At 46.1% G+C, this 11,797-nt stretch overlaps 1 protein-coding gene across 1 annotated transcript in view; it reads right to left on the bottom strand.

Moving 5' to 3' along the window:
* The window catches only part of SDC2 (syndecan 2), a 117,676-nt gene extending 109,741 nt beyond the window's left edge, over positions 1-7,935 (bottom strand). Inside the window, exon 1 of the mRNA XM_030795453.1 lies at positions 7,193-7,935. Within this exon, the coding sequence (XP_030651313.1) occupies positions 7,193-7,252 (60 nt within the window). The 5' untranslated portion in view covers positions 7,253-7,935. The remainder of the gene's footprint in view (positions 1-7,192) is intronic.
* Positions 7,936-11,797: the final 3,862 nt, after the last annotated feature.

Here is an 11,797-nt window from a genome sequence, read left to right on the forward strand (position 1 = left end):
GTTGAGGTCAAGAGTTCAAGACTAGCCTGGCCAACATGGTGAAATCCCATCTCTACTAAAAATACAAAAAAAAAAAAAAATAGCCAGGCGTGGTGGTGTGCGCTGTAATCCCAGCTACTCAGGAGGCTGAGGCAGGAGAATCACTTGAACGAGGGGAGGAGGTTGCAGTGAGCCTCATTTATGCCACTGCGCTCCAGCCTGGGTGACAGAGTGAGACTCTGTCTCAAAAAAAAAAAAAATACATATTTAACTTTTCCCTTAAAAAAAAAAAATTTCCTTTAATAATTGTGTATCTTGTTCCATGTGTCATTCTTATACCATGAGACTAAATTCTATTAATTGCACATACTCCTTAAACATCACGGCTACTTGTATTTAATATACCTGTGTAATCATAAAAAAAAAAAAACCAAAATGCTTTGTAGAGAGCATACTTACTGAGTCTTTGTGACGTTTTTCACAAAATAGATTGAATGGTAGAGAAAAAAACTGTGAAAACATGTCTTTAATAACATTTTCCCATTTTTCCAAGACTGCATTGGCTATCACGCCACCAGCTGCACACTCGTTGGCTTCACTCTGCTGATGTGAAATGCAAATGGAAAATCTCCAAAGATTTCAAGGCTTCTCCATTCTCCCACTCCTACCAATTCTTTGAGATACTCGAGAAAAACAGACATTCACAATTCTATTTCAACAGTATCCTCTCCCATTCAGAGGCATTCACCCCTCTGTCCTTGTTGCTAAAGCTAATCCTGCCTAGAAACAGACTTATCAAAATGCAATCGAGATTTTTAATAGTAAGACCTAAAGCCCAAATGGCTAAAAGAAGAAATTTCATGCATTTCCACTCTTTTTTTTTTTTTTTTTTTTTTTTGAGATGGAGTCTCACTCTGTCGCCAGGCTGGAGTGCCATGGCAGGATCTCGGCTCATTGCAACCTCTGTCTCCTGTGTTCAAGCAATTCTCCTGCCTCAGCCTCCCGAGTAGCTGGGATTATAGGTGTCCATCACCACACCCGGCTAATTTTTATATTTTTAGTAGAGACGGGGTTTCACCATGTTGGCCAGGCTGGTCTCGAACTCTTGACCTCAGGTGATTGGCCCACCTCGGCCTCCCAAAATGCTGGGATTACAGGCATGAGATACCATGCCAGGCCACATTTCCACTCTTAAAAAATAAAAATACTCCCTTTTCTGCCCCCAGATCCCCAAAATATACTCACTACCCCTGCCACCCCATTCTAAATGACCAACGGCATACCAACACATGATACAGACTAAATTCTAACTCTCTCCTTCCCATGTGCTGGAATCTCAGCACAGCCTCAGTGAAGAGGAGGAGGTGTGATTGTGCACAGCTGATGTGTCAGGACGTTACATCAATGTCTTCTTTATTCTTGACAGCAACCCTGCAATGCTGATGACACTGAGTGCAAAGGCATCAAAACCGGACAACTAGCCCAGGTCCACTGGGAGCTGGTGTATTCAGTTGACCCTGAACCATAATGTCTTCAGTGGCCAGCATGAAACTTCTGCAGGAGTGCCAACCAACCCCAAAATGTCCAGGCCCACAGGTACCTGCACTTCAACATGCAGCGTCAACAGATGTTTACCCAGCTCAGCACTGCACAGGCGTACGAGGTTTGGAAACATGGTTTCTTCCCATAGCACGATCACTTGATGGGAGAGAAAATTCACCTCTTTAGAATGTCAGAGAGGTAAGAACATCTGACATGGCTCCCTCATTTCATTCATTTCATTGCCAAAAAATAAGCGGCCAAGAGAGGAACGGAAGAAAAAAAAACGTCCTATCTTCTGTGCTTCAAGTATCATTCATATGCTCCCTTCATTTCATCTTCACAACAGTCATGTTATAAAGGCATTCTTAGGTCCAATTTACACACACACACTTTTTTAAGTGACTCAGAGCTTTAATATGCTGTCCAAGTTCTGACACATCAAGTGGCAAGGTACCAGCATCTGAACCCAGACTTGTCCACCTCCCAAGCCCAAGCCCTTTGTACTCTAAGCCCAGCTACTGCTGAAAACCCTAGTAGTAACACAGAATAGCACATAATTAAGGGTAATGCTGTGATCTAGACCAGCGATTCCCAAATTAGTCTGATTCATTAGAATCATCTCAGTTGCTTTATAAAAATACAGTTTCCCCCACACTCCCACCCCCATTCAGGCTTCTGATTGTGTAAGTCTGAGAGGAGGCCTGAAATCTGTATTTTCACATACTTCCAATGATTCTGATCATCAGTATGCCTTGCTATTTACAGAAGGATTAAAAACAACAGGGCTGGATCAGCCATGAAAAGGTATTTGGAGCTTGCATTTAATCAATAGCATTTAAAAGGAGAAACACTGAAAAAGTAGCAATGTCCAGGGAGTGTTCATGATACTGATATCAATGGGCCAGGGCTGGGAGATGTGGTGGAACATGATCAAGTGGGTAACATGGCTATTATGGAGCCGCTTATAAATCCAGCAGAGACATACAGACTATATGCCATGAAAACAAGGACATGGAGGTGTCTAGACCATGGGCAACATGATTAAAGTGGCAGAGGACAAACCAAACTGCATGCAAGTGTCTGGGCCAGGAATGGCAACTACAAGGCTATTGACAGAAGCGCAAGCTGGCAAGCCCCCAAGGAAGAAAAAAAGAGGGAAAGCTCTTCATTTGAAATTTTCTCTCCCATCAAGATTACTGCTGCAGGAAGAGACCAATGGCCAGGCGTGGTGGCTCACGCCTGTAATCCCAGCACTTTGAGTGGCCGAGGTGGTGGATCAGCTGAGGTCAGGAGTTGGAGACCAGCCTGGCCAACATGTTGAAACCCCATCCCTACTAAAAATACAAAAATTAGCCAGGTGCAGTGAAACGTGCCTGTAGTCCCAGCTACTCAGGAGGCTGAGGCAGGAGAATCGCTTGAACCTGGGAGATGGTGGTTGCAGTGAGCCAAGATCATGCCATTGCACTCCAGCCTCGGTAACAAGAGCGAGACTCCATCTCAAGAGAAAAAAAAAAAAAAAAAAGATTAGCGCTGTGGGAAGGGACCACGTTTCCAAACCCCTGACTCCTTTGCAGTGCTGAGCTCAGGTCAGGAGCTGGGTAAACACCTGTTGGTGCTGCATCTTTAAGTGCAGGTTCCCATGGGCCAGGGCATTCTGGGACCGGTTGGCACTCCTGCGGAAGTTTCACGCTGGCCACTGAAGGCATGAAAAAATGAACGGAAAGATCACTAGAATGCAAGCTCCAAGAAGGCAAAGGGATATTTGCCTGGTTGCTCACTGCTTTACCTCAAGCACCTAGTAGGTACGAAATAAATATTTGCAGAATGAATGCACACCTGGACTTAGAGGCTGACTGGACGTGGAAACCAACAAAGATGAATGAGTCCAGGGCTTCTTCAAGATTTAAATCCAAATGATTAGAATGAAAATGATAGTACTGGCACAGTTGACTAAAAAAGTTAAATTAGATTGGTTTTAGCAAAGATTCTTCTTCGTTACTTCTGGCTTTTCTCTAAGACTTTATTTTGGCCTCTAGTCCATGAAAAGAATTCAGTGGTTTTGAGATTCTGCAATGCACCCTTCTGCCTTGGGAAGAAGAAAAGGAAGCGCAAAATCTTTTAGTTTGATTTTTGGCAATGGAAGAAGGACAATCTAGTGAGAATCTAAACTCAGATGGCATTCCTCACAGGACAACTGGATCCCCACCAGCAGGGATGCCAACAGCACAGTGGCTTGACTGGACTCGCTATAAACCTTAATGACAGGGCTGGTGGGGCTCTGTGTGACTGGGTCAGGTTCAGGGGCCTTGCCAACCTAAGGAGACTCCAAGCCACCTCTGGCTGGCCAGTCAGGTCTCTGGGGGCTTTTGGAGACTTGAAAACTAGTTCCACCCAGGGAACAAACCAGTTCACCTTTTGAAATCCTTTCCAAACTAATGATTATCCAAGGCGCCATTTAAGTGATCATATTACACAGGGTAGGCTACCCCTGGAAGGTTGGTTACCATCAAAACAAGACATATCAGGTCCTAAAAGCAGAAGCTGAAGGGCATGCTCAAATTGCTTCTCAGACATCCATTTTCTACAAGCCTGATCTTTCAAGATCTTTCCCTCTTAAATGATATCTTCCTTCTGCTAATACCCAACTAAGAGAGAAAGAGCCCTTGTTTTTATAAAATTCCCCAGCAAAAGCAATTTGTTTCACTCATAAAACAGCCAAACTATATTTTCTAAAGAACTGCAAACAGTTACATGATTTCGATTTTAGTTACCCTTCTAATACAAACTTTCCAGAGCCTGCCTTTCATAATACACCAAGAGATAATGCATGGGCCCAAATGACTTGACAGTTTCTTTTAATTTACAGACATCTAAGAATGTTTATAAAATTCCTCTAGTTCAAAACACTTCCTTTTCTTAAACATATTTCCAGTTCAAATTACGTGTTTATAGCAGTCTGCAATATATTATTTCTAAAGATAAACAGTCATGTACAAAATGGACAGAAAACCAGCAGCATATCACTACTGCCACACTCAGTCAGATTTTCCCCTTGCCTGGTGTTCCGCAGCGAAAGACCTAACCTGCCAGTGGAAAGTATGAATGGATCACTAGAAACAGGCTTTCCCAGCTGTCTCCAGGATCCATAAAGGAACAGCTACCAGTTCCTTTTCATAGGCAGTTTTGAGCCTTAGTTCCTGAGAACCTTCTTTTTTACCCCCAGAGCTAAGTATAAAACTCAAGAATTCACTAACTATAGGCAGTTTTCCTTTCTTCCTTTTAAAGGGAGACTTTAAACCCAAATCACTACTTCTAAATCCCAGGAAACAGCTGCAGTTTTCAAATTAAAATGCAAAGTCCTGGAAATAATATTCTGTAATTGCTAATTTTTTTTAAATTCAGTCTTTTGACTTCATTTATATTTTTGCTGCTATACATGAAACAGAGACTGAAAAGTAATTTAAATGGACTGTTAGCCATTCTGGGCCTTGAAACAGCTTCTATTTAGAAAGACTGACTCACTGCCTAACAAAGATTCTCTGCTAGTCTCCAAGTTGACATTTTATAAATATCTAATCACCCTTTTTGGATGATTTTCCAATTACTGAAAACAGTATCTATCACAATGAAGCAGTTCACTCGGAAAGCATCCAGTTCTGGTTCAAATTGAGAAATATTAGAACCCCAAAGATACACAGTTCAGGGCAAAGCTGTCACCGGGGAGGACGGGTACATAGTTCGGCCAAAAAACTTCCTTAAGGAGCACTGGTAGATTTATGCAAAAACCCAGAGGGGCAGAAGACAGAAACATTCTCTCTCCAGAATCCCAAAACAGTAACATTTCCTAGCAAATCCCTGAATAAGACTCAGCAAAAAAAGGGCCTCCTTAACCATGTGCAGTTTTTTAGGCAGGCTCTTGAAATTTATTAGATGAAGTCCCTTTGCCCTGTTTTGCAACAAGAGGAGCAACAACGTTTATCTGAAATAAACAAGAGAACGGCTGCCTTTTGGTGTACAAAGAGCCAAAGTTCATCATAACTGGCTGGGAGATAACTAATACCAACGGATTAAACCATCATTTGCCAAAGGGAAACACTGATAAGGCTCGGAGTTCTATTTCACAACCTTAGCACCCAAAATACTCATGTAGTCTGTACAGTTTCCAATTCTACATGCTCTCCAACCACAAAGAACGTATGGGGATCTGCTAGCGCACACAGAGGCTCCCACACTGATTAAAAATGTCCATCTGCCGCTCGATGCCAAAGAGGTTTCCCAGTCCTAAATTAGCCTCAGCACAAAAAGGTGGGGAGGGAGACTCAAACTCATAAAACCACCTAAAAGACCTTAAGATGATATAATTTGTCTTTGAAGAGACAATTCAGTTAATTAGAAATTGATACGTTATTAATGGCAAAGGGAGAGGACGTGGGGAACCAGAAGGGCCAGAAACAGCCGCACTCCCTGAGACCCCAGAGGGCACTGAGGCTGCAGACGAAATCCGGGGTGCTCAAGCTTCCACCTGGCTAGACAAAGGTCCTGGCGCCCAGGTAGAGGCAGCTGCGGACGAGAGGCGGCCAAGGAGGCAGTTCCCTTTAGAGGGCGCTCATTGGGCGACGTGGGGAAACAAGCTCCAGCCCCCGAAGCGGGACCAAAAGGAGAAATCAAGTTCCCACCGCCAGGGCGGGGAAGGGAAGCTGGGTGCCCGCAGGCGCCCCGCCAGAGACGAGACTCCTCCCGGCCCCAGAAGCGCCCCGCCAGGGCCAGAGAGGGCGAGCGTGGCGGGAGGGAAGCCTCTGTCCCCCCGCGGCCAGGCGACCCGAAGCCGAGCGCCGTGTCACACGTACCCCGCCTCGCCCTGCTTGCCTCACTCCCGTGTAACTCCTATGAAAATGTCCTCCTGCCTCTGACGCCCCGCGGTCCAACCTCCGCCCCTCAACGAGGAGGGGGTCGCCGCAGGACTGGGAATCCAGTGGCCGGCGTCCCAGCATTTTCGGACGCGTTCCGTGCATCCCCCAGTGTCCCCTTGAGGGACAGCGTACTGCGACTCCACGTAGTGTCGGTTACCTCGCCCTCGCCGCAGGGAGCATCAAACAAAAGAACTTTTGCAAACTTTTCTCTCTGGACACTCGCGGGTCTCTTAAATCTGGCCCCCATCTCCCCAGAACTTGCATGCAGTCAAATAGGAAAGCTGGCGTGGGGGATGGTGTGCGGAGGAAGGGACCCCAAAGTTTCCAGGTCATCCCTGGTCTCGAGGAGCGCGCGGAGAGGAGCGGTTCCCTCGCGAGCCCGACCCAGGCTCCCCCTTCCTGCCACCCTTTCCCCTCCGTCCTTCCCGGACCACGCAGCCAGACCCGCCGAGGGCGAAGAAGTTGGGAGTGACTTCAGGGGCCTCTGCGGCTAGACCAAACTGCAATTCTCGGTGCCCCCATTCCCGCAGACCGCGGGGCAACGCCAGCGAGCAGCGCTTTTCTGCGGAAGGGAAGAGGGGAAAAGGGTGATCGGAAGAGGGGAAAAGGGTGATCGGACGAGCGCATTTGTCCCAGCGGATCTCCGGTGTATACTGGGGGGCTGGGGGTTCCCCAGGTGGCGCTCCCCTATTCCCTGCGGGCTCCTCTCGTAGCTTCAAACACCCTAAACGGCGCGCGCGTCCCCCGCCTGGCCCACTCACCGACTCCGCCGACACGCAGGCCACCAAGCCCAAGGTGAGCAGGATCCACGCGCGCCGCATATTCCCCAGGGACCGGCTGCTCCCAGCCGCCGCTTGCAACCAGGGCAAAACGAAGCCTCCTGCGCAGCGCTCGGCGCAGCCCGCGCACAGGAACCCGGAGCAGAGTAGCCGCAGCGATTGCGGCTCGGGCTCGGGGACTCGGGGACTCGGGGACTCGGGCTCGGGGGCGCTCGCTTCCTCCTCCTGCGCCTGCTCCTGCCGCCCGCAGCTGCGCCCCAGGAACGCGGCGCCCTCTCACTTGTTGGTTTCTGCACTCCCCACACGGAGTTGGTGCTTCGGCAAGGCTGCTCTCTGAAGCTTTTCTTGTTCTGCTGTGGTTTTGCTCCTCCGCGGACTTCTTTCCCGTGCCGAGGTTCAGTTTCTGGTTTTAAGGAATAAATTCGCTGGCTTGAAAGGGAGCTGCGGCAGAAGTTTGGGGGCAGAGCGGCGGGGGCGCGAGATCCGCGCGGCTGGAGCTCCGGGAGTATCTGGAGAGCAGCGCGTCCGAGCTGGGCCACTGGCTCCGCGGCTGCGCCCCTCCTCCTCCCGCGCCGCGCCGCGCCCCCTTCCTGGGTCCTCCTCCTTCTCCTCCTCTTCTTTTCCTCCGGCTCCCTCCCTCCCTCCCGAGCCTGCTTCTCTGGGCTCCCCTGGGCGACTGGGGAGAGGAGGCGGCAGTGTGACTCCCAGATAAACCCGGGAGAAATTCCTACAGGATTACGCGCCGATTGGCAGCTCCGAGGACCAGTGGGCGCTGCGGCTCCGCGTTGTGGCTGCGCCGGGTCTGCTCACCGGCAAACCAGGGCTCCTGCGTTTTCTCGCTCCCTTTCTTCCCTTCTCTCCCCACTTTTCCTCTCTCCTCTATGCTCTTTTCTTCCCCGTTGTCTTTTCTCTTTCCCTTCTTCTTCACTTTCCCTTTTCTAGAGAACAATTAGTGAAGAAACGAGGGACGTATGTAGCTTTTCTGCCTTGAGAATTCGACCAGTAGAAAGAAACTGCCTTGTGAGTTGAGGAAAAAAAAAATTGTAAGATACTTTCAAGCAATGTGAAGTGTTCATAAATCGCCAGTTCATGAAAATTGCATTTTAAAAGACAAGATAATTAATGTAATAAATATGTAGTGAGAGTATTTCCCACTCTCCCAAATCCTCCCGCACCCCCAAAAAAGGGACACGGAGGAAGGATCCTGTAAACCCAAAGTGCAACAGTTTGAAAGCTCATAACTTCATTAAGGGCTTAAATACCATTTCTGCCTCACACACAGTTTATGCCCCTAAGGCTTTTTATAGGCTCCATTTTAGCAGAGAGGTGTTAACGTTTGGAAGCTACAAATAGGGTAATTTGATGAGAAGTTGGATAGAGACCCTGAATAATAACAGATTTAAGATAACTTCAGAGAAAAGAGGGATAAAGTAATTCTTAGTCTGAAGAAAATAATGAACACGTATTTCCTAAATGGAAGTAACTGACATGAAATATTTTGTTACAATGTCTGTGGAGTATCATAGAACACGGCAAATGCGTATTCCCTTCCAGTTTCTTTTCTTTTTCGTACTGTCACAAATTTTACACACAAATCCCTTGCAGTTTGTGCCATCATTTTTCTCTCTGACTTATGGAGTAAATGAATTATGAAGCCATTCTGCTCCTAGAATACCCACTACAGGAAACCAGAGACTTTTCTGTCTATTCACCACTGTATTCTCATTTCTGGTACATAAAGACACATTATAAATATTTTGCTCTAAAGCTCAATTTATACCGTATAAGAGTTGTGAGCCTTTAAAATACACAGATGTAGATATATAGATATGAGGCCATGGTAATTTTTCAACTCAATACTAGAATAAAATACAGTCATACCCTAAGTGAGAATTAAAATGTCTTAGTAACCTATTACTGTAATAAATCTTAAAGAAAGAAATTTAACTGGAGAATTACAACTCAAACTTGGAGACACTTAGTCCTTTGGTTTTGTGTGCCAACTACCAAACCTACAAATGCTCATGAGCAAATCTAAGGCATTGGCAACCAAAAAGGTAATATGGAGAAATAGAAGAGTAGGCAAAGGAGAAAGAAGAAAAAGAGCAAGAGGCCAGAAGTTGTAACATCATATGATGCTTCTGATTCCACAGACACTGTAGCTGGCACCTGTGCCAATGTGGGCTCCACTTAGCTTTTGAAAAAATGAACCACAGCCTTTTTTTTTTTTTGAGACAGGGTCTCACTCTTGCCCAGGCTGGAGTGCAGTGGTGATCACAGCTTACTGTAGCCTCGACCTCCCAGGCTCAAGCAATCCTCCCACCTCAGCCTACCAAGTAGCTGGGACTACAGGCACAGGCCACCACACCAACTAATTTTTGTGTTTTTTATAGAGACAGGGTTTTCCATTGTTGCCCAGGCTGGTCTCAAACTCTTGGGCTCAAGTGATCTGCCTGCCTCAGCCTCCCAAAGTGCTGGGATTACAGACGTGAGCCACCAGCCTAGTGCCCTTATTTGTAAGATGGAGTCTGTGGGTTGAAGAGTTTCATGAGATGGGGAGACTTCTTAAAAAGGGCTCCAAAGGAAAATCAGCAATGCAAAATACATGCAAAGAGCCATAAAATACCAGCTCTGTCCTCATAAGAGGCCTTGTCTACTCGCCAGCCTTCAGGCAAGGCCACACCTCCATTGTCCCCAACAGTTAAGTATTCATCAAATAAATTGGAATTCCAGTAAAACAGGAAATGCACTCCACTGGTTTGCTCGTTCTCACAGTTATTGCTGTTTACTGGGGCACCCATGTAACAAGAAGCGTGGTGAATGCTCTCTGATTCAGCTTGGGCAGACAGTGATAAAAAATGAATAAGTGGATACACGTGTTGAAGGGATGTATCTGTCTGCTGCCCTGAAGGCACACCCCAAGGCTCTTGGTGTTTATGAGATGCTCAGTGACTTGTTTCTTTAAAGATGATAAATACTCCATTGAGAGTATATATAATAAGGGAATTGGTACCATTTTGACACAATATTAAGTAGATGAAAACAAATATTCAAGATCTTGTGTTCAGATTTATTAACAGCTGTGGCAAGAAGGATAATCTGACAGGATAAAAAGCACTTACACAAGAGCTGGCTGCAAAGAGGTCACCCATGCTGAGTGGGGATGGGGACAGAGGTCAGGGGAGGTCCATTGGTATTAGTCAGGATTTGTCTAAATTTGCAAACGATGTAGGCCTGTTTGTGTGTTTTGCTAATTGGAAATGTTTAAAAAACTGATGGAGACTAAACTTTGGCAGAATTTTGTGGAGTATATCTAATTCACTAAGTATAGCTTGTGACTAGAACCAAAGGTTCTTTGCTAATATACCTCAAGTCCTCAGGTTTGAGGGCTATGCTTTGAGGGGCACAGCTTAACCAATCACTTTCCACATGGCTTCATTGATTGCTAAAAGAATAATTACCACACTTCAAGAATCTCAGGAGAAAATACTAAAAATAAACAACATAGAGATTAAGATGCAAACATGTAAAAAAATATAAAATAAAGAGAACGAGACAAGTGAAAAAATAGAAATGAAAGCTACTAAAGACAGTTTTTAACCTAAACTGACACATTGGACTCTGTCACTACGGTAACAAATGATACCACATTACAACCATGGATCAACAGGTGTTCTGTCCTGAGGTGAATTGTCAGAGTAGGGGATAGCGGAAAAAAAAGATGCCATTCTGTTGTTCTCGGTTGTTCTTCCACTTGGCACCCCCTGGACTGTTACGAGGAGTCCAGGCTAGAAATCAATTTGGTAGGATTGGCTCTTATGAAATTGACTTGAAAGATGATAGAAGCTGAGAGGAATAGGATATCCAGCCAGCCAACCATTAATGAGCCATCGCTAATACTGGCAAGTGAGCTGAGGCCATGACCAAAATCTACAGGCAATCCAAAAAAATCTATTTTCAGGCCTGGCACGGTGGCTCACGCCTGTAATCCTAGCACTTTGGGAGGCCAAGGCAGGCAGATTGCCTGAGCTCAGGAGTTCAAGACCAGCCTGGGCAACACGGTGAAACCCTGTCTTTACTAACAACAACAAAAATTAGCCAGGTGTGATGGTGAGCACCTGTAGTCGCAGCTACTCGGGAGGCTGAGGCAGGAGAATCGCTTGAACCCGGGAGGTAGAAGTTGCAGTGAGCCGAGATCACGCCACTGTACTCTAGCCTGGGCAACAGAGCAAGACTCTGTCTCCAAAAAAAAAAAAAAAAAGTCTATTTTCAGCCTCAAGCTTTCCACTGTTCTCTTTATTCACCTCCATCAACCCCTTCCCAGGGAAGTTGGCTGATTTGAGTTTTATAAAATGATATGGTGCTAATGTTGAACAAAATTGCTACAGTTTTGGATAGTAGGACACAGGAAAATCAAGGAAGTGCATAATACATAAAATAAGACAGGAGATAAAACGCTTACTTCTGTTTTTCTTTTTCTTTTTTTTCTTTTTTTCTTTTTTTAGAGACGAAGGCTCACTATATTGCCCAGGCTGGCATCGAACTCCTAGACTCAAGTGATCCTCCCCCTTGGCCTCTGAAGGGTCC

Source organism: Nomascus leucogenys, chromosome 16, assembly GCF_006542625.1.
Source record: "Nomascus leucogenys isolate Asia chromosome 16, Asia_NLE_v1, whole genome shotgun sequence".
Classification (NCBI taxonomy): Eukaryota; Metazoa; Chordata; class Mammalia; order Primates; family Hylobatidae; genus Nomascus; species Nomascus leucogenys.